The sequence below is a fragment of the Girardinichthys multiradiatus genome, chromosome 12 (genome assembly GCF_021462225.1).
Source record: "Girardinichthys multiradiatus isolate DD_20200921_A chromosome 12, DD_fGirMul_XY1, whole genome shotgun sequence".
Classification (NCBI taxonomy): Eukaryota; Metazoa; Chordata; class Actinopteri; order Cyprinodontiformes; family Goodeidae; genus Girardinichthys; species Girardinichthys multiradiatus.
Window position 1 is genome coordinate 32,478,855 of NC_061805.1, and position 24,108 is coordinate 32,502,962.

General features: G+C 40.8%; 3 protein-coding genes and 1 non-coding gene across 4 annotated transcripts in view; 1 reads left to right on the plus strand and 3 right to left on the minus strand.

The window, feature by feature from the left end:
* Positions 1-263: 263 nt before the first annotated feature.
* On the minus strand, positions 264-1,105 carry LOC124877629 (polyubiquitin-like). The gene is made up of 2 exons (XM_047380978.1): positions 953-1,105; positions 264-870 (listed from the first exon to the last, which is right to left on the minus strand). The coding sequence occupies exon 2, from the start codon at positions 856-858 to the stop codon at positions 391-393; it is 468 nt and encodes a 155-aa protein (XP_047236934.1). The 5' UTR covers positions 859-870; positions 953-1,105; the 3' UTR covers positions 264-390.
* Positions 1,106-2,603: 1,498 nt separating this feature from the next.
* On the minus strand, positions 2,604-4,350 carry gatc (glutamyl-tRNA amidotransferase subunit C). The gene is made up of 5 exons (XM_047381426.1): positions 4,058-4,350; positions 3,933-3,983; positions 3,471-3,640; positions 3,271-3,374; positions 2,604-3,141 (listed from the first exon to the last, which is right to left on the minus strand). Exons 1-5 carry the CDS (start codon positions 4,229-4,231, stop codon positions 3,080-3,082), a joined length of 561 nt encoding a protein of 186 aa, XP_047237382.1. The 5' UTR covers positions 4,232-4,350; the 3' UTR covers positions 2,604-3,079.
* A 980-nt stretch (positions 4,351-5,330) lies between these two features.
* trnak-uuu lies at positions 5,331-5,403 on the plus strand. The gene has a single exon. It is a non-coding gene; the product is annotated as a tRNA-Lys (tRNA).
* A 594-nt stretch (positions 5,404-5,997) lies between these two features.
* Positions 5,998-24,108, minus strand: part of sgsm1a (small G protein signaling modulator 1a) — a 47,425-nt gene continuing 29,314 nt past the window's right edge. The window contains exons 12-25 of the mRNA XM_047381424.1: positions 19,175-19,310; positions 18,216-18,345; positions 17,275-17,339; positions 17,043-17,188; positions 16,455-16,583; positions 16,186-16,368; positions 15,039-15,110; positions 12,685-13,680; positions 12,351-12,475; positions 11,464-11,546; positions 11,242-11,351; positions 11,049-11,145; positions 9,658-9,825; positions 5,998-8,306 (exon numbers count right to left, since the gene is read on the minus strand). Of these exons, the coding sequence (XP_047237380.1) occupies positions 8,218-8,306; positions 9,658-9,825; positions 11,049-11,145; positions 11,242-11,351; positions 11,464-11,546; positions 12,351-12,475; positions 12,685-13,680; positions 15,039-15,110; positions 16,186-16,368; positions 16,455-16,583; positions 17,043-17,188; positions 17,275-17,339; positions 18,216-18,345; positions 19,175-19,310 (2,529 nt within the window). The 3' untranslated portion in view covers positions 5,998-8,217. The remainder of the gene's footprint in view (positions 8,307-9,657; positions 9,826-11,048; positions 11,146-11,241; positions 11,352-11,463; positions 11,547-12,350; positions 12,476-12,684; positions 13,681-15,038; positions 15,111-16,185; positions 16,369-16,454; positions 16,584-17,042; positions 17,189-17,274; positions 17,340-18,215; positions 18,346-19,174; positions 19,311-24,108) is intronic.

Sequence of the window (24,108 nt, forward strand, 5' to 3'; positions counted from 1 at the left end):
ATTAATACATTTTTTCAAAATCAGCTTTATTGTCAAGTTCGTATATACAAACAAGGAATTTGACTCCGGTACACTTTGCTCTCTGGTTTTGATTTTGCGTTACAGAATATACATATATAGAATATACAAATATACACCGATATATAAATAAAAAGGTGCATTTGCAACATCTATATGCTGTTGTTTTGTACTCTATTGAATGTTCAACAGAGAAACAGCCTGGGGGAAGAAACTGTCTCTCTGGCGGCTGGTTTTAGTGAACGTTGAAATATATATGCAACGATCATTTGTACAGAAAGAAAATACATCGTGGAATGATTTGTTTTAACAATAAATGCCTAAATAAATATAAAAAAAACTGGAATGTATCCTTCATGTCGACCAGCGTCCTCAGCCTCCTCTCAGACGCAGAGTCAGGAAGATGGTGCTCAGTTCCCTCACATTGTAGTCGGTTAGTTTTCCACCCTGCATCTCCCGGCTCTCATGGATCAGCCTCTGCTGGTCCACAGGAACCCCCTCTCTTTCCTGCACTCTCCTCTTGAAGATCTCCACAGTCTCATCAGGTTTGACGTCGTAGGTGCTGTTTGTCCCCTTCTCGTTTTTGAGGAACACCTGGAAGGTGGGAGGCTGGGCGATCAGCAGGGACACCCGGGAGCCCTGCTGGAGGTTGTAGAAGCTCAGGGTCTTGGAGTCGTCGTTCAGAGGTGTGTTAATCCCGTTGCTGAAGACCAGCTTCTGCGTCGCAGTGGAGAACCCCAGCTGCTCCTGGATGCGCATCTTCAGAGAGCCCACTGTGTCGTGTGGGTTTACTGTCAGCGTCCGGGACGTCCCGTTCAGCATGGTGATTACTATCTCCATGATGAAACTTAACTGAAAAATAGTTTTAAAAGTTTTTAGCATGAAAATATTCAGAAAGAAGATCATAATTGCGGTCTTTCTGAGAGTAACTTACCTTGTGGTGAATTTCTAATGAAAGAAAGCGTCCTTCTTGATGCTTAAACTGTCCGAACTGTTGATGCTCAGCTGATCTGCTCTGAGGTTGAACAGCTGTGTTTATATACAAACCGGTTCAGCCCATAAACTCCCTCCCGCTTCACTTAAGATTCGTTTTCCCTCTCTGTCTCGTTAAGTTTCGCTTTCTATTCTCCAAACGAGTCTGCTATCATACTTTTTAATGACGTTGCTTTATTACGTTTCAGAAACACCTGTAAACAGGTGAGGTGGAGGAGCAGCTGGGGTTTACCCCTTACCTGAAGAAGGGAGGAGCAGGGAAACAAAAACATGCGGTTGGTTGATGTTAAGAAATCAGATGATAGTGATTCGTCACATGAAGTGAATGAGGTCAGTCTTTTAATTGAAGCGAAACAGAAAACGGAAAAGTTAAGTCTGTTTTTCATGCAATAAAAAAATATCACAGATATAAAGACAATATTCAGGGGACAATAAACAACTATTTCCTCAGTAACTTAAAATACGGTATGAATTAATATGTGACTTATTATCAAACATAATTCATTCAACTCAAAAATGTATTTGTGTCCTCAGATTTCTTGTGTTTTTGCTTGTTTGACACGTTTCAGATGATCAAACCGATATTTATATTAGACTAAGGTAACTGGGGTAAATACAAAATGTAGATTTCAAATGATGATTTCATTTAAGAGAAAAACGCTATCCAAACCCATCTATGTGAAAAGTAAATGCACACTAAAATTAATAACCATTGGTGTCAACTGCAGTCAAGCAGACCATTAGAGGACCAACACCAGCAGATGACCTGACTCCCTATATCATCAATGACCATGAAAAACACTGGACCTGGATTCAGAGCCTCTCAGCTTTTCCTCCAGACTCTGGGACCTTGATTTCAAATTGAAATAAAGAATGAACTTTCATCTAAATGTAAACTTCGAGCTCTAAGCAACAGTCCAGGCCAGGCACTTGATGTCACTGGTTTAGGGATGCCTAAAAACAAGGAAATCAGACATTTTTACCCCATGTCCTTGATAGTTTTGTCTGTGGTGGCTCTTGAAGTGCTGACCCCAGCTGCAGTCTTGGGTGGGCTTTGATTCAAAATCTTCCCAAGGATGCAGTTAGCTTGACAAAAGGCTGTTGTGCACCTTTGTCTACCACACTTTTTCCCTCCATAAATTTTTTTTAAATTATGATTTAATAACTTTCCAAGAGACTGAAATTTAAGCTTTAATTAGCTGTAAGCCATTATGAAATCAAAAGGAAATTCATCTAAGTTCAAAAATTATATTTTTTTGTGCACATCTCAACCAATTTTTGGTGCAAACAGAAGTCATGAGTTAAATATCCGTCTGAAGGAAGGCAAGGAATAGTTATGCTTTGATTGAGTTTTGATACCATACTTCCAAGATGTTTTTAAGATATCCTTCACACACCATAAACAAATTATGCTTTTTTAGTTGAAACTTTATAAATAAATGGTGGGCAAAGAAGCATTGTGATATTCATTACATGGCTAAAAATACTAATGCCAAATTTCCCATTTAAACAAAATCCAGCTAATAAAATTTCAAACCTTAGTTTTGCACACAAATAATAATGTGAAGAGAATAAAATGTGATACACATTTGTATTTTTTTTAAATTGTATTCCTTTATCTACAGATATATTTATAAGAGCTTCAGACAATCCAACAGTTTTAGGTCACAGTGAAAATGCTTTATGTAAAACATAACGAAAATAAGGAAACATACAGTACAACATATATTTCAGTGTATAATGTACAACCTGTACTGCCGTTACCTTGAATCCACACAGCTGTAGTCAAGTCAATAAGACATCAACTTCATGTGAAATGATACTGAAACCTAAACATATTTGTCAACAACAGAAAGATTTGAATTTTAGCAAAAGCTGAGAAGATGAAACCAACTGCATGTCTGGCTGTTTCTCTCAGATTGTGTATGGCAGCAGATGAACTGCACTAAAGACAGTTATGAACCTTGGCCATGCAGTTTCAATGAAGACATGTGATGCATACTGTAGGCCAAGGCAGACATGTACAGTTTTCCATTTTAGAAGTAGTAAATTATTCACAATCAAGTCATCAGAACTCTGAGTGTTTGAGGAGGGCAGCCCTCTGCTCCCTTTGAGGCAGAGGAATATTTCCTGGGGAAAAGAAAAAAAGAAAGATGATCATGAATCTGCTGTTTCAAACCTAATAAGTACAAGAACACATCAAAGTTTTTAACATATTTCTTTATAAATCGTGCAGGTGCTAACAGAGACCTCCCATACCTGGTGGTGCAGCAAAATATTCTTCAACTGTGTTTTTTGCAAGCTTAAGCAGCTCCTCTGCACAGTCACCTTCTGTCACTGTGTCGCCCCTCAGATGTAAAGCTCTGAGTGGATAAAAAAACAACTACATTTAGTAACGAATTGCATCAAGTTCTTTTTCTATGAGGCCGAGCTTTTATTCACAGCTATCCGCGCAGTACCTGTCCTCCAGAACTGAATCCATCGGTTCGACCCCAGATGTGTCAACAACGTGAAGCTGATCCGCAAAACGAATGGCTTTCTCCAAACATTCCAGTCCCTGCTTGGTGCGGAAATCCACCAAGGCCAGCCGCTCCAGCTTGTCCACCAGGTCGACAGGGATTTTAGTGGGCTGCAAAATGAACAATAATAATGATAATAATACGAATTAGAAATTATGTATGACTACTCAACTCCAATGTCAGAGAAAACTACTTGTAAGATATCCGCTATATCAGAAAATTATATAAAAAATATATTTTTAGTTAAATGAAACTTCAGCAATACAAACAAAGTTTTCATAGATTGCTTGCCTTCCCATAGTTTATCACATTACTGCCTCAGTCTTCAATTTATTTGGGTCATTAGGGTCACTTCTTAAGAGTTGTGCTCTGTTTACATTCATGCAGTGGTGAAAATGTTACCGGAGGAAGCTGCTCTTCGGGTACTGCTTCCCATGTAGGCACTTTTGGGACCTGTAAGATAACCAGACATCATTGGTTAAGGAATAAAATGTTGTAGGACCTTGATGATAGTACTTTTGACTTACCTTTGGGTTATGTTGGTGGAAGCTGAACGGTCTTATGACACTCAGGATGTGGCTGTGCAGACATCTGAGGCTGCATCTCTTGTTAGTTACGGAATAAAGATTGTTTGTCAACAGGTTAGATATCGAACCAATGATTTCCAGGGAAACTCCACGAAGCGTGTGACATGCTGACATCTTTGCCACATTTACCGAAGCACCTCTGCCTGCGATTTATAAGAAAATAGCCACATTTTCTGTGTCCTCCTCTCTAGTAAGGTCAGCTCCACACTGCCAGTAGCTCTGCTAACAGCATGCTGGAGAGGAAGTGAAAAAGAGGCTCAGCTAAACGTACTTCCTGTTTTACTGAAAATGTGCGACTTTAGTTTTTTATGATAAATATAGGTTGAAGATCTTTCATTAAAAAGATTATGATAAAACAGTCAAGATTTCGGTTTGCAAAGCATAACTAAGACGGTTTAAAAGATACAAATTTACTTGAGCGGATGTGGTGACGATTCAGACAACCAAGCTAAAAAAAAAAAAAAAAAGGCAAATTGTGGCTCAATATCTGCATAACAGATGGAGATGTATGATCGGGAGCTATAAATCAATCCACATTCTGTTTTGAAATTGAAAACCGAATAGAATCAGTTCCATACAGTGTTACCAGGTGAGAAATGTAGGATTATTGTACTAGAGACATACAATTATCGTATTTTGAGGGAAATTATCGTACACTCGTCATAACCAAAATAACAAGTCTGTTGATGTGTTGAATAGCAGCTTTGTGACGTCAGTACGGAATGGATTTATCAACAGCTGAAGCCCCACAGTGCCGGGCTCTGCTTCTTCTTCTTTTCTTTTCCTCAATCATGGGCGGGCGCAGTGGACTATTCAGCCAATCATGGCCGTTGTTCTGAGGCCAACGCATCCCGTCACACGTAGGTCACATTTAGAAAAGCACGATTGGCTGGAATTTCCAGCATTTGTTTCCGAATCCGGACACAGATGCCTTCAGGGTTCACAAAAAAACTCCGACAGACTTTGGCGATAGGCTGATGACGACTAATTACAACCACACATTCACGAAATGGTCAAATTATCGTACATTTGGCCTTTTTTAGGAATATTGATCGTACGTCGTACAGAGAGCAAAATTATCGTACAAATACGATAATTATCGTACACCTGGCAACACTGGTTCCATACCTTCAACGTTCCTGCCCCCACTACTCACGAGCGCATGCGCAACCAAACTACCTAGGTAACGGACACCTTATTTCGTCAACTGAGCGCCCGGATAGCTCAGTCGGTAGAGCATCAGACTTTTAATCTGAGGGTCCAGGGTTCAAGTCCCTGTTCGGGCGTATGTTTTGTGTAAAACTTTTGGATGGCCTTTTGCTCTCCCAGAACAATTAATGATGTCTTGGTAGGACAACTGCAAGGATTATGAAATTATATTTGTTTTTCATATACAGCTACGTGTGAATGTCTGTTCATAGATTCATTAGTTGCCAAAGAATATTCACAATATTGCCAAAAGTATTTGGTTACTCCACCGAATTGATGAATTCTGGTGTTCCAATCACATGGCTGCAGGTGTATAAAGTTTGTTGTGGAGAAACTCGACTGGTCTGAGTCCTAACCTCAATCTTGGGATGAATTAGAGCGGAGGCTGCAATTCTGGTCCTCTCATCTAACTTTGAACACGCTCCTAAACCTTGTGGTTGTTGTTTACAGAATAGTTAAAGTTGCTATTGCTGGCATTGGTGGTTCCAATGACAAATAGACTTTATAGATTAGGAATAGAATGTCATCAAAGTTCATGTACATGTAAAAGTACACAAACAAATACTTTTGGTAATATACCATACCTTATTCCTAACATACAGACATATGGCCCATTCTTTCCATTTCACTCCCAGTTTGATTAACAATATTTAATGAAATTGAGATTACAATTTGATTTGGGAAAATAATTATTCCATTTTTATTTTTTTTATTATAAGGACATATACCATTCAATATATATGTGTATATATGTTAAGTACTATAGAATCTGATTGTTTTACAGTGCACATTTAAAATTGGCCACAAATAAAAATATCAGCTTTAGAAACAAAGCAGCATTCAGAAAACTAAATAAATAAATACTTTGGCTTAAGAATGTTACAATAAATGAAAATAAGTTTGTCTGACAGCACTTGGAATCCACAAAGAAGTACTGGTAATTAATGCAATTAAACCTACTACATTCATCTAACAACAACAACAACAAGTGTCCAAAGCCTTTAGGCTGTGTGTGACAGGCATTGACTTGCTTCAAAAGGTCAAGATCTAGACTCAAAATATTAAATCGCTACTCATATGAAGAAAACAATTGTAGTTTCCTGCAGTGATGAATCTGAATAAAATGGAACAGCAGTTTTTATTAGGTTAGGCTGAACAAATGTTACCACTGCCTCATCTGTCTTTTCTGTTTAAAGAGGAAGTCAAAGTCAACAAGCAGGCACCAGACAATGCAAGACAGTACAAAACTAAAGGTAAGCAAATCACACAATTTGCAAGATAGGCAGACGTTCACAGAATAATGCAAAACAATTCACAGGGAATATGGAATTAGGCTCGTTTTCATTTACATCTATGTGTGAATTTCTGTTCACAGATTCATTAGTCATCAAAATATCAGGTTATGAGTTCACAACATAATCTGAACACACTTTCCTATGACAACACAACAACTTACACAGAATTAAACATACTGTTTGGCAGAACAGGCAGTTTAAGAACACTTTAAATTCTATATTTGCTGTAACGCTGTCTTGCAATAGTACTAATACCCCTTGAATTTCAATCACATTCAATACATTTTATTGAGATTTTAAGTGTTAGACTAAGTCGTGCATAATTCTGAAACTAAAGGAAACGGTGCATTGTGAGCATTTATATTCAACCCTGCAGAATTTGTAGAACCAACTTTTGCTGGAATTGCAGCAGCAAGTTTTTTGTGGTGTGTTCCTGTACTTAGCTTCAACCATCTTTACTTCAACTCTTACCAGCTTTCCTGAAGAAATGCATACCAGGAAGCATCAAAGCCTCTCCCACTTGTGCTGTTTTCTGCAGCTCCTCCAAAGTGACCATGGACTTCTTGGCTGGGTCTCTGATTAATTCTCTCCTTGCATGGCCTATTAATTTAAGTGGACATCACACACATGTTCAAAGCTTGAGATATTGTTTGATAACCTAACCCTGCGTTAAACGTCTCCAGATCTTTACCTCTTACCTGTCTGCTGTGTTCCTTGATCTTCATGATGCTCTTTGTTCCCTAATGTTCTCTCACAAACTTCTGAGGCCTTCACAGAACAGCAGGATTTATCTTGAGATTAATTTTCACACAGTTGGACACTGTTCACTAATTGGGTGGCATCTGAAGCCAGTTGGTTGCAGTGGATTTTATTTAAAGGTATCAGAGTAAATTGGATTGAATACAAATATGCACCACATCTTTAGATTTTTATTTGTTCACAATTCACAATTATGTGCTACTTTGCATAGGTCCATCAGATAAAATTCTAATAGAATATATTAAAGCATGTGGTGGGAAAAAAGGTCAAGGGGTGTGAATACTTTAGCAAGGCACTGCAACTTAATTTAACAAAGTTTAAAGCAAGATGATTCTGAATTTGGAGGGTGCAAAGATGGTTGGGTTACATTTTAGGCTACCAGCTAGATTCTTCAATCAACTGATGAGTTTAACATTTTAATGTTTGTACATAAAAAAAAAAACATGTCAATAATCTTTCCTTTGCTGAGGGATGGGAATAGGAAGATGTCTTACTTACATTTAGTTTTATTATAGTTGGCTATTAAAATAATTCATACAGCAGTATCACAATCTATTTTCCTCATAAATAAAGTCTCTGAATTCAGCTTTGTGTTTTGGCATAAAATATACAACTAGAACGTCTTTATCCTAAAATATTAAATGCACTCAGATCAACAAAGTTCTCAAAAAGCTGAAAGGACGAACATCACAGAGGACAGTCAGTAAGGCTCATAGCAGTAAACTGTGATTGTAAAGGCCTTGTGTAGATTGTATTTGAACTTATGTGTATCATACTGTTGTGCTACTCCAGCCGTTTCTGCTTTACATGGAAGGAAAGGAGGGCGAAAAGCAACAATCACTTGTTTTCTATCAGCATCTGCACTTTGCACACCAGATCTCTGGCCAAGGTCAAAATCTGCTTGATGTTGTGGTGCTCAGCCATCTCTGAAAGACAAAGAGTGAAATCTTATCTTCTTCAATGCAATGACAATGCCATAAATGAGCTGATTAACAGTACCTCAAAGCTATCATTCACTCTCTCATAGTAAGATTTTAGTTGATTTAATAGAGCAGAGCTTGTTCTGGGTAAATGTTTGCAGTTAGATTACAAATTGGGACGAATTATAACAATTGGTCACTTGGAATAATTTTCCCCAACTGCCCGCAATGCAAATAAAAACAGTTAAACTGAAAATCATATTTCAAACTGAAATACTGCAATGCTTTGAACCAAATTAGTGTTTTTAGGGTTATTATTATTTACCCCTAAAAATCAGCAGAAAGAGCAGCAAGCCTAAGCATGAATAACCTTGGGCTGCACAGATAAGAGACACTCAGAGGAGTTTGAGAGCCAGAAACACTCCTACATAAAGGAGACATGTCTAAAATGCTAGCTTTGTAATATTAATTTAGTGATACTGATGCTCTTTGTTTTAGCAAATGATCTCCTGCAGGAAAAAGAGAAAAAACAAACAAGTAAAGCTGTCCACATTAAAAAGACAAATTTTATAACCTAATCTCATCTCTGCAGAAACTTCCTCGTGTCTAGAGAGCTTCAGATTCAAATAGGACTATCTGCTAACTGACGTCTGTTTTCCTGTTTGGCAAATCAACTGAGCTAATCAAACTTCATCATCAGCATTAGATTTTTCATCAACAGGCATTCTGGAAACAAACTGAGCGACTGGAGTAACAAGGCCAGGAGCTTGGATGAGACTCTTGTATGTGTTGTGAGCTGTCAATGATGGCAAATAAATCTGCGCCTCATTTGGATTTACGCTGCTGTGAAACAATATGCACGCTCCTTTACAAAACACAAAAACAGATGAAATCTGTGAGGAAACAAACATGAAATGTAAAAATGTGAAATGTGGGGGTTAACATAACTTATACTTCTGTCCACGTCTTTGAGTGTGTTAATATTGTATATTAATAAATAATACATTGATGTTATTATTTCCTGTTTTGCACAAAAAAGAATTTGAAATAAAATGACTTTCAGGACCACAGTTAACAACACTACTGAACCTATGTGTAGTATAGCTTTAATGTTACTTTCAGGAATCATGGATGTTCATGCTTCTTCTATACCTCAGTGGTCAAATATATAACCAAGTGAGAATAAATTACTGTTTTAAAAGGCGTTTGGCTTTGGTTTTCTATCTTGGAAAAAACATTCCCTGCACATTTTGCAAAGCATCATTATGGCTTTTTTTTGTCTTTATTTGTAACAAAGATTACTGCGCTGCATAGGAGCATGTGCCGAGAACATTAGCTGTAAGGAGATGCATTTTACCATTAAAGAACTTAATGATGTCTGTGAAGTCCATGTTGTTCTCCAGGATGATGTCCCTGTACACCTCCACCAATGCCAGGGCAATGAAGAGAACAAAGTGATTTGATGAGGCATACTTGGCAGCCCAAATAGTTTCCCAGACTGCAAACACGTCGTCATAAACCAGCTCTGGACAGAAAGCACAGAGAAACAGAGGCTTGGTGTTTTCGTTCTCAATTTGACCAATTTGGTTATTTTAGTTTGTTTACCTGTTTAAACTTTTATCCTCAAGTTAGCTCCAATTCCTAATCTAAACACATGGGTTTCAAGTTGCATTAAAGCGAAGTGTGCAACAGCTTTGATGCAGACACCTTAATGTTTTCTTTCTCTCAAACCTAATTTCTTCCAAAGCAACATGTTTTTACAATAGTCAATCCCATTGTTTGTCATGGATGACCATCAATTTAGCCTTGGCCACCTTCACCAAAACTGTACCAAAACTGCCCTGTAGTCTCCAGGATGTCCATGGCCTTTAGGAAGTCCCTGGGTCACATCATATGTGTAAAACATAATTTAAGTGTGAAGGCAAGCATGATCATACTACGCTCTTGGTACTTGCCAAACATGTTTTCCTCTGACACTTTCCCAGCCATCTGCCAGAATGTCATCACAATCGGTATCACATCTGCAAAAGGAAGTTTCTGAATTCACAGAATATCCCTAAAGATATGGGAGGTTTATCCGCCTGTACCATCTGTTTTAGCATTACTGTTGGGGAAAAAAAACACCATAAGAACTTTAAACAGTTTATCGATACCATGAGAGAATGCAGGTAAGTAGTGGAAACTGTGGGATACTCTGACCGGTTCATTTACAGGGAAATGCACACAAAATCCAAAATCTGTATGTTTTTCAATGATCCATCTGAGCAGATCACAGAGAACTCAGTCCTTTAGCCCAGTGTGAGCAGTTCTCCAAATCTTCTGATGAAGAAGTCACAAAGGTACATAACCATCCCACCTCATGGATACTCTCTCATGTAGTTTAGCCAGGGACACACAGTGCTCTTTAGGCAACCCGGAGGACATCTTCAAGACCCTGTAGAGACCAATCATGTTCTGGTTTTGATGTTGTGGTGTGGCCTTAGTTTGGGGTAAAGTGGGCCTACGGTGTAGATTGGAAGTAGACCTCTGTAGACTGAGTAAAAGCAGCTTTTTTACTCTATACTTGTTTTTATTTCTTGAATGTTTAACTGCACATGCTTGCCTGCAGCAAATAGTTGACTAAAATCTGAATCCTTTGCAAGCTTTAATCACTGCTTTGATGTTTATCCACCAGCAGAACTTAAAGGGGAGTGAATCTTTTCTCCTCTTAATTGGCACCAACTCTGTTAGCCTGAGCCGTTACATCACCTCGTTTGAAGTCAAGGAGAAACCAGCGGTAGCAGAAGTAGAAGTGGGTGTAGTCTCCGTTCTGGTGCATTAGCTCAAAAAGCTCAGAATCCAGGATCTAAAGCCAGAGAAGGGAGGAGGAAAAAAACCTCTAAGTTATGATTGGATTAATTGGTTATTATGGGACTTTATTATAAAACCCTAGCTTTGTCACCTGGATTAGAGAGCGCATGTTTGCAAAGTGAGTATCCATAGCTCCTCCATGTGGAAAGTTCTGATTCATTCTCTTCATGAGTTTACTAAAACAGCTGAAAGCCTTGGCCTCTGGGAGAAGAAGATGTAGAAGGAAAGTAAGCCTGCCAAGTTTTCTTGCAGCTCAGTCAATAAGTGTAGAAATAAATCAAATAAGCAGGAACAGAGGAGAGTGTTGACTCACCATCATCCAGAATGACTAAAAGAGGAGCCAGCAGGTCACACATTCCCTGTACATATCCGATGTCAAGGTGCCTCCAGATGTAGCTGTGAATATGCAACAAAGAGAGCAGACCCTAACCCATGTGTCCGTTTCTCACTCTGACTCATACTCTTCCTGCAGATTTAGAGGCATTTTGCAGACTATTATTCCGACACTGGAGACAAGTCATTCAAGATGATATCCATCATTTAACAAGTGAGTGATTTTTGTGATTGAAACTATGTCTCAAATCAGATATTATAAAACTTTCAGACTAGCAGGATCCAAAGGGATGAACATGGCAGCAAACCTGAAAACTTCAGTGTATTTAATGAAGACTGGGAGATTGTTAGCTTAACTGCGCCCTGGGTGAGTCCTTCCTACTGCATCCAACACATCTTCCCTGACTCTTTTTGTGTTTTAAAAATTAAAGGCTTCATAAATCTGAAACTATGTTTTAAAGAATAAAAAATAATTTAAAATACTTAACCACAGGTGATGAAATGCAATCCTAAATCTTTAGAAGAATCGGAAGTAGCTATGCTATATTTATTGAGCATCCAATAGGCAATGTAAAATTAGTTGGGAGCACGACTGTGAGATAACTTCTCCATTGTTTACGCACGCTGCCCTCCAAGACTCTGCCACCCTGGGTAGTAAGCCATATCGCCCATCTCAAAAACATCGTTATTAAATGTTGGTGTTTTCATTTATTACATAAATTATTTCAGCAATGAAAAGTTCCTAAAATAAAGATTTTTTTTATTTGTCAGTCAGGTAAGTTCAAAAGAATGAGCTTCATATAGGGGTGTGAAAGCCCTGCTGTGATCTATTATTCGATTATGTCCCTGCAGGGGTCAGTGTTTTACCTGCACATGACGTTTCGCAGCTTCTCCAGGTTGGCTGGACTGAAATACCAGTAATTCCTGTCACATCGCTGGACGTCTTTTTCAATGCGGTGCAGATTTAGTGTGTATAAATCCAAAAGCTCTTGCTGAAACAAATTTAATTATGACAATAAATAATAAAAAATAAAAAACCAAAAAAAACATTATTGAGTTAAACTTATATTGAAAAAATCAGTGGTTATCAAATTATTTCAAGCTGGAGGTTTCTTTAAAATTCCCTCCTTAGGGTTGCCTGACCCCAGTTTGAGAACCACTGCTGCAAATAAGTTTAGCATCTTAAAAATGGTGTGCATACAGAGTAAGGGATCCCAGTTGATTCCTGAGAGGTCACATCATTCTTTGTGTTTTCATCTGCTGGAAGAGAGTCAAAGGGAGGGTAAAGGCTCTCCATCTCTGGCTCTGACAGAATGGACTCTGTTCCTTCAGGACTGAGCTTTTCCACCTCCTGCCTGAGCTCCACATGAGGTGCTGAATCCTCGGAGAAGGAAGAAGCCTCACAGTGTCCCCTCCTGCTCCAAGGTGCCATGGAAACCTTAGCTTTGGGGATCTCCTCCATTTCTATGGCAGAAGGAGACTCATCAGACTCAGTCAAGGTCTGGGTCTCATCTTTCTGAGATGAGCTGTAAGCTCTTCCTGATATTGAGACGCCCAGAATCTGTTCCTCATCACATTCCTTAAGGGTTTTTGATTTTTCTTTATCTTGTGAAAACTTGACAGTTGTGTTTAATTTTTCAAATTCTTTAATGTATTTTACTTTTTTTTCTTTGCATTTGGAAGTTTCCTCAATCTTCACTGCCACATCTTCTTGAGGACTTTCTTTAATGTTCATTTTCAGGCCTTTATCATCAACCTTTGTTTCTTCTTTTTTCACATTTTCAGACTCTATATTTTCCTGTGTTCCAGGATGCAACTTAGCACTTTTCTTATCTATGCTGTCAAATGTTTTCTCCTCCTCTTTCCCCTCCCACCCTTTGCTCTTCTCCTCACTGGCCACCTGGCTTTCGATTGTCAGCGGTTCATTTTCTCCCCCTGCAGGTTTGGTGGAGCCCTGTAGCATCTGAAGCGCAGCTGCGGGTCTCTGGGAAGCATCAGGTGCGGAACTGTCCTCTGTGCTGAAGGAGCCGTCTGACAGGCCGGAGGTGATGGAGAAGTTTCGTGAAGAAGGATGTCCAGAGTCAGGAGAGCTTGACTCGTTTTGCACAGCTCCGTTGGGCATCTTGGGCACCTGCTTGGCCTCTTCCGTCTTGGACTCCAACTCGGGCTGGTCCACCTCCTCTACAGACTCAAACACCTGAAAGAACAAGCCAAAGGAAAGCAGACTACTCCAGGGGAAGGGATGGGACGATGTGAAAGACTGGCAAAAAGGAGAATGCAAGACATTGGTTCAGAATATCTAGATTAAATGGATACTTTTACCATTTAAAGTTATGGGCAAAATTTCCTTTTGATTTTGATTTCAATAAGCCAGACTTTCTTTTGATCTTTTAAAATTGTCTTCTGAATGAAAATGTTGTTTTTTGGCTTTCTAAAGCACTTTGCAAGTTTTTCTTTAGTCTTTGGGTGCTGCTTTTTGCTTATTTTCTCTCCAGCTCCTATAATTTATCATAAAAGCATATCATTCCATAAGGCTTTAAATTTAAGAAAGTGGAAGAGGTTTCTGGGTGTAAAAACCACCCACAGCATATTTCTAACATCTGAAAGTCATGTCTCCAAGAAACAGGAAAGAATTCGGCAAGATCTGACAACAATTAAATTAATTATCCTGTAGTTGATCAACGCTTTATGCCACAGTTTCAGTTAATAGCACTTTGGGCATAATCATGTTGGTGGTGAAATATGATTTTATGTCTATCAGTAAATGGTAAATGGACTGCACTTATACAGCACTTCTGCAGTCTTTCCAATCTCTCAAAAAGCCTTAAGGTACAGATCGGACGGCTAAGAAAATGTATGATTCTTTTTTTATATATTCTTTTATTTTAGCTATTAAAATCAACAGAAATCAACATCAGTTGGTCAAAGCTTTACAAAAATAAAGATTGGCCACAAAATTGGCATTGGTGCATCACTGCTTTAAATATGAGTTACATCCACCCACAAAGTGCTCACACATCTTTAGGTTTAGTTTCTTGCCAAAGGACACTGCAACACATGGAAGCTGGAGTCAAACTCACTGCCTGCCAATTATGCACGGATTAATAGTTGGTTGCCATGGCCGCCCCAATCAGTGTGTTATTTTTGGTATTTTTCACAAATAAACCTAAATGTATGAAAACTGTTTGTGTCTCTGTGAAATGCTGCAATAAACAAGCAGCCAATAGATCAAACCTGTCGCTTATGTGTAGGCACAACACTGGTTATTAACATTAGTTTAGAAGTAATTTTATGCCAGTTTGATTCATTAACTGGAGGTAAATGGCCTTGGAAAAAAAACCCAAAAAAAACATTCCAACGGGATGAAAAGAAAAAATGGTAAAGAACATTTTAGAAGAACATAACAAGTCTGCCTCTCGGGAATGACATGTCTGACTTGCTACTTCATTTTTAGAAATGTAAAATAAAATGTTATTTTTGAAAACAAATGCACAGTTTGGTTTGTTCAGTTTCTGAGAGTTCAGAGAGGAGATTACAGAGCTAGTTTTTGGATACCTGTGTGCTGCTGCTGGAATCACTCTGGAGGCGAGCCAGGCTCTCCCTGTCGGAGCTGTGAGATGAATGAGACTGCAGAATAAAATTCCAGAGGAAAAAATGTCATTTATGTGCACTGTTCCCTTGATAAAACATGTCATCCACTCATGACCAAAACAATACATCCACTCTTGTTTCTGGGGGTTTCTAACATTAAAATGATCTGGACTTCACCAGGTTCTAAAATCTAATCTCAAGTGCACAAAACTACACACCACAGTGTCCACCATGGAAAAACTAACTGCACCCCAAAAACTGGCTGATGTAGCCTGTTGTAAAATTGCATGAAGTCCTAGATGGAGTGTGTTTTTGTTTTATGCATCTTTTTAAACCACTAAATTTGAAAGGGGTGTATTGTTCTTAAAATGTACAAAATAAATGATAGTAGAACCCCCTAGAATTTAAAGGGGGTATTCATTTAACTTTTTGTGTGTAGAAACTATGTAAAAACACATAATCTAAAAAAGGTGTGGATTTTGTATTGTTTTTTCACATACATAAAGAATATTTAAAGCTCTAGAGTGTATAGGAGGGTATTTCTTCACATGCATGTAAAATACATAAACATACATTTCATACTCGGGTTACAATTTTGTTTTTGGTATAGTTAAGCATTTTCCTCAGTCATGTAAAAAATGTCATAAACATGCAAATGATCCATTCAGTAGCCATATATGAGTCCTGCACACATCTTTCCTGAACAGCATTTATTATTGTTCACATTTATTTTTGTTGTGAACTTCATTTAGTCCACATGACCCTTATGATACATCTGACAGATTATGACCTCTGACCAAAGCAATTCTAGCTCTGAGCAACCTCCTGCTGGCAGATAATATTTATTGGAATCATATAACCACAACCTTGCAGCAGAGCTATAAGCAGATTACAGAAAATGACTTTATATAGATATATGTTGTCAGAGCGGGTAAATAGCATCTTTGGTTATTAGGAATTGATGCATAGTTGTCACGAGATATTCCATATCAGTTGGCTCTGTTCTACTCAGATTAATCAGTTATGAAAATCAAACCTACAAAGTGAGGTGAAGAGGCAAAGTGACCACCAGCTATTTGTTTTAACTGAATAAATGTTGTTCATGTTTTACCTCATCGCTCACAGTGGAATCATGATGGGTCATCCTCTGACTGGAACTGTCCACGCTGGCCCCAGAGGAGCACTTTGCCAGAGCTGCAGCATGATGCTCCTTCTCTCGCTCGCGGACAACCTCCTCACACGCCAACCACTCACTCATGGTCTGCTCGTAGGAAGTCCGCACTTCCTCATCCAACTACGGTCAAGTTGTAAGCAATCAAATGTCAGTAGTGGAAGTGTGGAATACCTATGAAGGTATAGAGTAGCAGAGAAGCAACTAACCTCCCTCCTGTCATCCTCTGATGTCCCAAACTGGTAATGACCCAGCAGGAAAGGCCACACCTCTTTACGCAGCGAGGGCTCCACACCTCCGAAGTAGACCAAACGGAGCAGCTCCTGCTCTTTGTAGGCCTAACGAAATGCACCACAAGCCTTTGATCACCCCAGGGCTTGCCTTTTAATCAGTTCCATTATCTCCCTTATTAAAAATAAAAATTATCTGCCACACATTTCTCAATGTGCCATAACAACACTGGGTGTCTTGGTAATGATCAAAGCTAGCATTCGATTACTCATGAAGAAAGCAACGTTTTAATGTTTTGAAATGAGCCAGGCTATATTGCTGACCCCTCATAAATTTGATTAATATCCTCATAAACTACAGATATGGTGTTCAGATGTAATTCACAAGGACATCAGTCAGGTCTCATGAGACCAGCAGTGTGAGCTGCATGATTAGCAGAGGCTGAGCAAGAACTGGACAGGAGGCAGAGGAGTGAAAGGAAGATACAGAGATTACGTGTGTATATGTGTGAGCATGTGGACAGCCTTCTGTCTGGAGTTAAAGTAAGGCATGTGTTATGTGCTTACAGTGCAGTCCTTAAGAAATGTCTGCCAAACGTCTGTGGTGAGCCCCCTGGAGGCGTCGCAGGGCACGTCTGGCGCCACGATGGTGTGGTTGACGAGGGCGGAGAGGTGCGTACGCACAGTGGACAGGTGGCGGCAGTACGCCAGCCCTAATTGAAGGGATGGCGAATCATTTAATGCAAAAGATTATAGTGAATGTGAGCTAAAAGTAAATATTGAATAAGGAATTCCATACATCCATAAAACGCCCTGGAGATGATCTGATATTTCATGTTGTCACAAAGCAGTTTCAGAGGAGTCCTGCAGAAAGAAACAGCACAGATTATTTTACCTGAGCTACAGCGCATTGCAAAAGTATTCACACCACTTGAAAGTTTTCACATTTGATCACATTACAACCACAAAGTTCAATATTTTGGTAAATATTGCATTGAAAATTATTATTGCAATCAACCTATACCTCCCTGAACGCTTTCAGATCTTGGTCACATGAATCTTCTTCAGACATGCTCATAAAGGACAGTGATAGTCTAATAAACTCCCCAAATATATTAGTGAAATGCAACGTTTTAATGCATTGAAAATATTGTAGCCCACCAAATATTGCATCTAAGCATTTCTTTGTAATTATGATATTGAATTTCAAGAAAAAAGGCTGAAAAACTGTGTAAACCACGTATCATGTTCCTTCCATTTCCCAAATATGCATTAGCTTGTCTGAGTCTATCACATAAAATTCCAATAACATACATTGAAATTCATAGTTGTAATGGTACAAAACGTGAAAAGGTTCATGGGGTGTAAATATTTTTGCAGATCATTGTATTCAGCATTCTCCCTCTGCAGGACTATCATTCAGCTGCAGTTCTGATTTATATCTTTTTTAATGTTTTCCATAACACATAACACACTATCTCTGATGTACGGCTTATTACAGGGTTGACACTGACCTTTCGTAGGATGATAAACTATTGTGCTGCCATACAGCACACGCTTATCAGCTAATTTACCCAAAACCCTTCATTTTCCAGTCAGCCAAATGTCACATCAGTTTCCTCTGGGTAGTTTCAATGTTCTTGTATCTGTCTTCCATCTCCAGTGTTCTAGGTGTTATTAGAAATGTTACAGGGCCGGAGGGGTTCCCGTGTAGGTTAACGGCTCGTGCTTTTCTCTCACCTCTCATAGTTGCACGCCTGGTGCGTAGGCCCGTCGGAGAACTTCCCCTGAGAGCAGGAGGAACACGACGACTTCCTGAGAGTGGGCTGCCACAGGGCGGCTCCCTGATCCATCAGATCTGGTGGAGTTGCTGCGTGCAAAGCCACACACCCTCATTAGCACTTTAAAGAGAGGGACTTCAAAGGCTTTCAGGCGCAATTACATTAGCACTGGGAGGATTTTAAACACTGCAGAAAACACTTTGGCGCAAACAGAATGATGCTGATCAGTTGTGAGCTGCTTAAAGCACTTCAAAGAATTGTTTATCTGTGCTTGATTCTTGGTTGATTGACAACAGAACAGTTTTATATTACCAGGGATTAATAAACAAATTGAAAGCATGAGCGCAACACACAGAAGTTGGTAGAATATTAGGAAAAATACAAATGTTTTCAGTTCAACAGCCAAACTCAACAGTTCCTACACAATTATAATATCCAAATTCCGGATGGACGGCTGGAGAAACTGTATATGAAGCCTGCATGTTTGATCAGTCAGCTCCTCAGCTGTTAAAAGGTTTCTAAAACGTTAACTACACAGAAATGGGGTTAGAAAGACACAACACAAGTGGATTTAATAACGCACATCAATAAGATTTGCCAGAGGTGCATTTTTAAACCAGAAGGAAATTAGACACGAGGAATTAAAACGAGGAAAGCTGGCAGACGGACTGACGAGCCCTTTTGTGACAGTGTTACAGCTGCTTTCTGTGAGTGAGGGGGATTCTCTGTGACAGCCGCAGCACCTCCTGGGTGCAGAGTCCCTGTTCGGGAAGCGGACTGTCCACTCAATTCACGTAAAAGAGAAAGAAATCACATGAGGGCGGTGGGATACAGTCACTGTAACAAACAAGGAGCAACATTTTCATTTCAGTGCAACAATCTCAAATCTGTTTGCCTGTATAAAAGGGAAAAACTCACCAAAATCAGACTGGCTGTTTGGAAAGATAATGCGGAAGACGTAGTCCATGGCCTCCTCCTCCTCCTTGTCAGAGACAGACTCTGTGGATCCAGATCCCAGAGGTACCCTCTTCCTCAGTTTGGGGAACACCTTTCCCTAAAAATGGACCAAACTGAAGTCAACAACAAAAATGTGAAACTATTTGAAACCAGTTATGTTAGTGCTGTAATAAAGTGGTGGCCCCAGATTTCTAAAGATTTGGCTTGTTGGGTTTATGATTATTGATTGATTAATCTTGATCAATAATTATAATTACAAATCATAATCTGACAAAATCAACTTCCTAACCAAAATCCTCATTTATGAATTGAGACCAGAGATGTTTCTGGTGTTGTAATTGCGGCTCAACACCTTTGACAATTACAACCGTTAAATACTCCGTAATAATTAATAACTATTGCCGGAGATGTCACTGTTTAATCGACCGTTTCTGCTGAAACGTGTGGAACGTTAACCTTATTTTGACTGACGAATCACTTTCGCACACAATGAACACAAAAGGCTCTCTCTTTATCTATGTGAATATTTATTAATCTTCACCTACTCAACATGCAAAATTCTACAAACACAGGGGTAACACATCTAACTAAGCAAAATTCAACAAACGGCAGTGGGTATGTATTGAATCAACCAGCAGTTTATGGTAAAAACAGAAGAAGGAATGAGAATATGAAAAGGGGTGTGGTGGTGAGTGGTGGGGGGTTGGAGCGCAGCTCCGACTGTACTCAGTGATCTTCTGATCATAAAACTTCCCCCCAACTCCGGAGCACAAAGGATTCTAACTTTTGGCGGCATGCTAGCACAGTGAGATTGAAGACAAAGGGGAAATGGAGAATTTTACCATGAGGTCGTTTAACAGTCCAGTCTTACAACGCACCCGCGTTGACTCTCAGATAGTAAACACAAGCAGCTCTAGGACCGCGGCGGATCCCGATATCAAAATAACACATCAAAGTTTCAATAAGCAAGGTTACATGCACATATCATTCAGAACACATGAGAACCTAACCAGCGATTCTGATCGCTTCTACAACCTCTGACTCTGCCCAGGCCTTCTAATAAAGAAATAAAAGATTAAATAAAAGATGGGTTTTACTTGGTGAAGTTTCCTTCTGGGTCCGCGAGTGAGAGGGAAAAGGGAGGCTGAGCGTTGTGCGCGTCCGCAGTTACACTCCAAGAGAGCGGTCAGTCCTGTCCTTTGGTCTTCTTGACCAAAAGGAAAAAAATAGGAGCTGACCATCAGCAGTCAACTAGGGGTGAAACACGATGGCGGTTCGTTTCCTCGAACTCCGTGTTTTAGTTACGTGTTAAACTCACGTCTTCGATCAGCAAAGTGAAATTCCTGGCTTTCCTAGTCCAGAAACATCAGTTATGAATTGTTCGTTGGCCAACGAGAGAGAGAAATAACTGAAGACTCCACGTGGGATCTCTTCTTCTCAGAGGACGCTCCAGTTGCGTGGCAACCCCGTCAAGATTCCCAGCTGGAAAGCGAGTTTTAAAAATGTCCGCCTTCCTATATAGCGTCTTGTGACGTCAGACTTGAGACGCCCCGTCATAACAGTCGTGATGCTTGACGGGATATGGAGGCGCGGCCTGTCCAGGATACAAAATGGCCGCAAGCATCAGGAGGCCTGGTGTCTGTGCAAGTAGTCCAATATTCAGCAACAAGTGGTCACCCGCAGGGGTGAGGCTGAACTTAATCTGTTTGGTACCTTTCACTATCAGTTGTTTTTCAATACTAGCGTCAATGCTGAAATTATATCCCTTGAAGGCGTCCATAATTTCAATTTCTGTATCATATCGATCGAGATTAAGGTGATGAAGGATTATGTCCCCGAGATGTAGGAGTGCACCTTGGGGTACGGAGATGAACATGGTTTGGTTGGGTAATTTTATTCTGGTAACGGTGTCATGCTGATCGTAGGATAGCAAGGCTTCTGTTACTGGTGTGCTTACAAGCCATCGGTTACCCGCACGTCCGACCTGGGTTTCTAACCCTACATCCTTCAGAGTTATCTTTGCGTGACAATTTTGTTCGGGAGCTCCCTCCCTTAAACCACACATGTAATCAGTTACTCGGGCACACCCAATGGAGGTCCTTGGTTTTGGTGCACAGGTCTAAATTGGGAATCAAATAAAGCTTTGGGTCGGCCTCGTGGTAAGCCAAGAGTGATGGGGTTTTTAGTTGTACGTGTGTGTTTTCCTTCAAAAACCCGACATTTAACACTGTTTTAAGCCTGTATACGTTTGCTCTTTCGATGATAGGAAGATTGAGCATAAATCCTATCTCTAGGTTATCCGGATTGACGAAAATTGAGATTGCACTGCCTAAGCTATAAACTAGGTGTGTTTGTGGAGGTTGCAAGGTGTCTGTTGTGGTGGACTTTAGGATTTTCTCTACCAAATCCAGCGGGACTAGGTAAGTGGGTATCCGTCCTTCGGTTAGGCTGTCTACCGATGAACCAACTATCCCTAATCAGGTCCTGCATCAAATCTCTTACAACCTGTGTGTACATCAAATCATTCCTGACCACTTCTGTGAGGGTTTGCAGTGCATGTAGGGTATTGTTGATAAGAGTGGAGTGTAAGTTTACAGTAACCATGGTGCCCTGGAGGGTCTTGGTTTGTATGTCTAATAGTCTCTGTTGGAGGAGGAGTCTTTGCTGGATTTCTGGCATTTCGTCATCCAATTTTTGCACGTGTCTCTGAATAGTTTTCAGGCTAACGGAATTTGCTGCTGAAAGGCCAATGGAAACCAGAATGCTAACCTTAAAACGATTCTCCACACCCTACAACAGCATGCCACCTGTTGTAGGGTGTGGAGTGTGGCTTTAAGACCCCTGTGACCCCCTACAGGAGAGTCATGAGCGTAGGCTAACATGACTCCCCTGTGGTCAGTTGGTACCACCCATTGGGGCGTCCCACACCCGTTGTGGGTGTAGACTAACAAACCTTTCTCCAGCTTCAGGTGGGACAGGTTACGTCGGAGGTTTCTCAGTTCTTTGGTCTCGCCTGTCGCCAATGGCGACGTTTCCGTTAACTGACCGCTGGCCACTAGCTCTCTAATGGTGTTGAGGTTTGGGTCTTGGTCCTGCATGGTTGCCAAGTCTGTGTCACTGGGTTTTCGTCCAAGGTGGAGAGTCTCCCCGGAGCTTTGGGGGTTTTCACGCCTCTCCTTCGTCTCTCGCCGAGTAATGGCACAGATGACATGGGTATGAGAGGTAGGAAGCTGTTCTTTTTGGAAACTCCATGGGGTTCCACTTTCAGCTCCCAATCGGGCTAGACGGTCTGCTTCATCATTTCCGTCCTTGTCTGGGCCCAACGTCCGGGAGTGACCTTTCACCTTTTTCCAATACACTACCATTCCCTGCTCTGTGGTGAGATGGTCACATGCCAGGAAGAGTTCGGAGTGTTTTACCTCTTTATTCCTGGCATTCTTCATTCCATTCTCTTTCCACACCGGGAGATGGGAGACAAAACTGTGCTGGGCAGAGTTGGAGTCGGAGCAGATCACCATTTGTTTAATGTCCAGGGCTGTAGCCTGCTAGAGGGTGATGAGTACTGCTGCGATCTCTGCATATTGACTTGTTTTCGGCCCCAGTTGGTAGTGGTTTGGTTCGGTGATGTGGTGTCCAACCCAGATGATGCCCACACCAGCCTGTAGTCGACCTTCACGAAGAAAGGCGCACCCGCCAATGTAGGCTCTTGGAAGCCCTTCGCACACGTTTTCATCGAAATAGCGGTGATTCGAGGAAGACTGGGAGGTGGCCGGTTTGTCAATGGTGGTCGCTACGGTGTCGCATTCACAGTGCTGACATTCTGCTAACCCTTGTCCCAACACCATTTTATTATTCTGACCATACTTGACCTCAACGTCATAACCTTGGAGTGCCATCATCCATGTTGCAATGCGGCTGTTGGACACTCTTCCTTCTCTCAAACGTTCGCTGTTCAAGAAAATGACCAGTTGGTGGCTCGTCTCAATAATGACTTTCTGCCCCCCAATGTAACTGCGGAAATGTTCAACTGCCCAAACTGTAGAAAGCAGAGCTCTCTCACAGTCGGAGAACTTAACCTCTATGTCACTCAAAGGTCGGCTTGCGTATGCGACAATCCTGCTGGCTTGGGGCTCAATGCCATTTGGGCCCATGATTAAACCGACGTATTCCACCTTTGTCCGGCACCATTGGCCTTTGGCGAGTGCTAGCTTAGCCCCTGCTGCGCCAAGCTGGTCCAGGACGTGCTGGAGTTCGGCTAGGTGTTCCTCGAACGTCCTGCTCCTCATAAGGATGTCATCAACGTAAATGAGGTTTCCCCGGGTTGCGGCATCGGACATGGCTTTGTGAAGGAAGATGTTAAATTCAGCCGGAGAGTTTGAGTACCCAAAGGGGCACCTGTTCCAGGTATACTGGCGGTTCCCGAAGGAAAACGCCAATTTGTACTGGTCGCCTGGGTCTACCTTCATTGTCCAAAAGCCATTCGCCACGTCCACTGTGGAGAAGAAGCGAGCGTCTCTCACCTTAGCCAGCTCCTGGTCCAGATGAATCATGGGCCAGCGTAAGAGGGGTACCTGCTTGTTCAGTGAACGGTAGTCGATTGTCAGACGCCATTTCCCGGTCGGTTTCAACACCGGCCAGATTGGGGAGTTGTACGTGGAGTTGCATTCACGTATTATCTGTTTCTCCAACAGCTTGTCGAGGATCTCTTGAATCGACTCGTAAGCGGCCAGAGGTATCTTATATTGACGGACGAACGTGGGGGGTGCGTTTGGGTTTGTTGGAATACGAACCATGTGGAGGTCGGTGACCCCACAGTCATGGGAGTCCTTCGAGAGGACTGACTGATATTCATAAAACAACTTCTTAAGAGCTGTTCTTTCCTCTTCTGTGCTTAG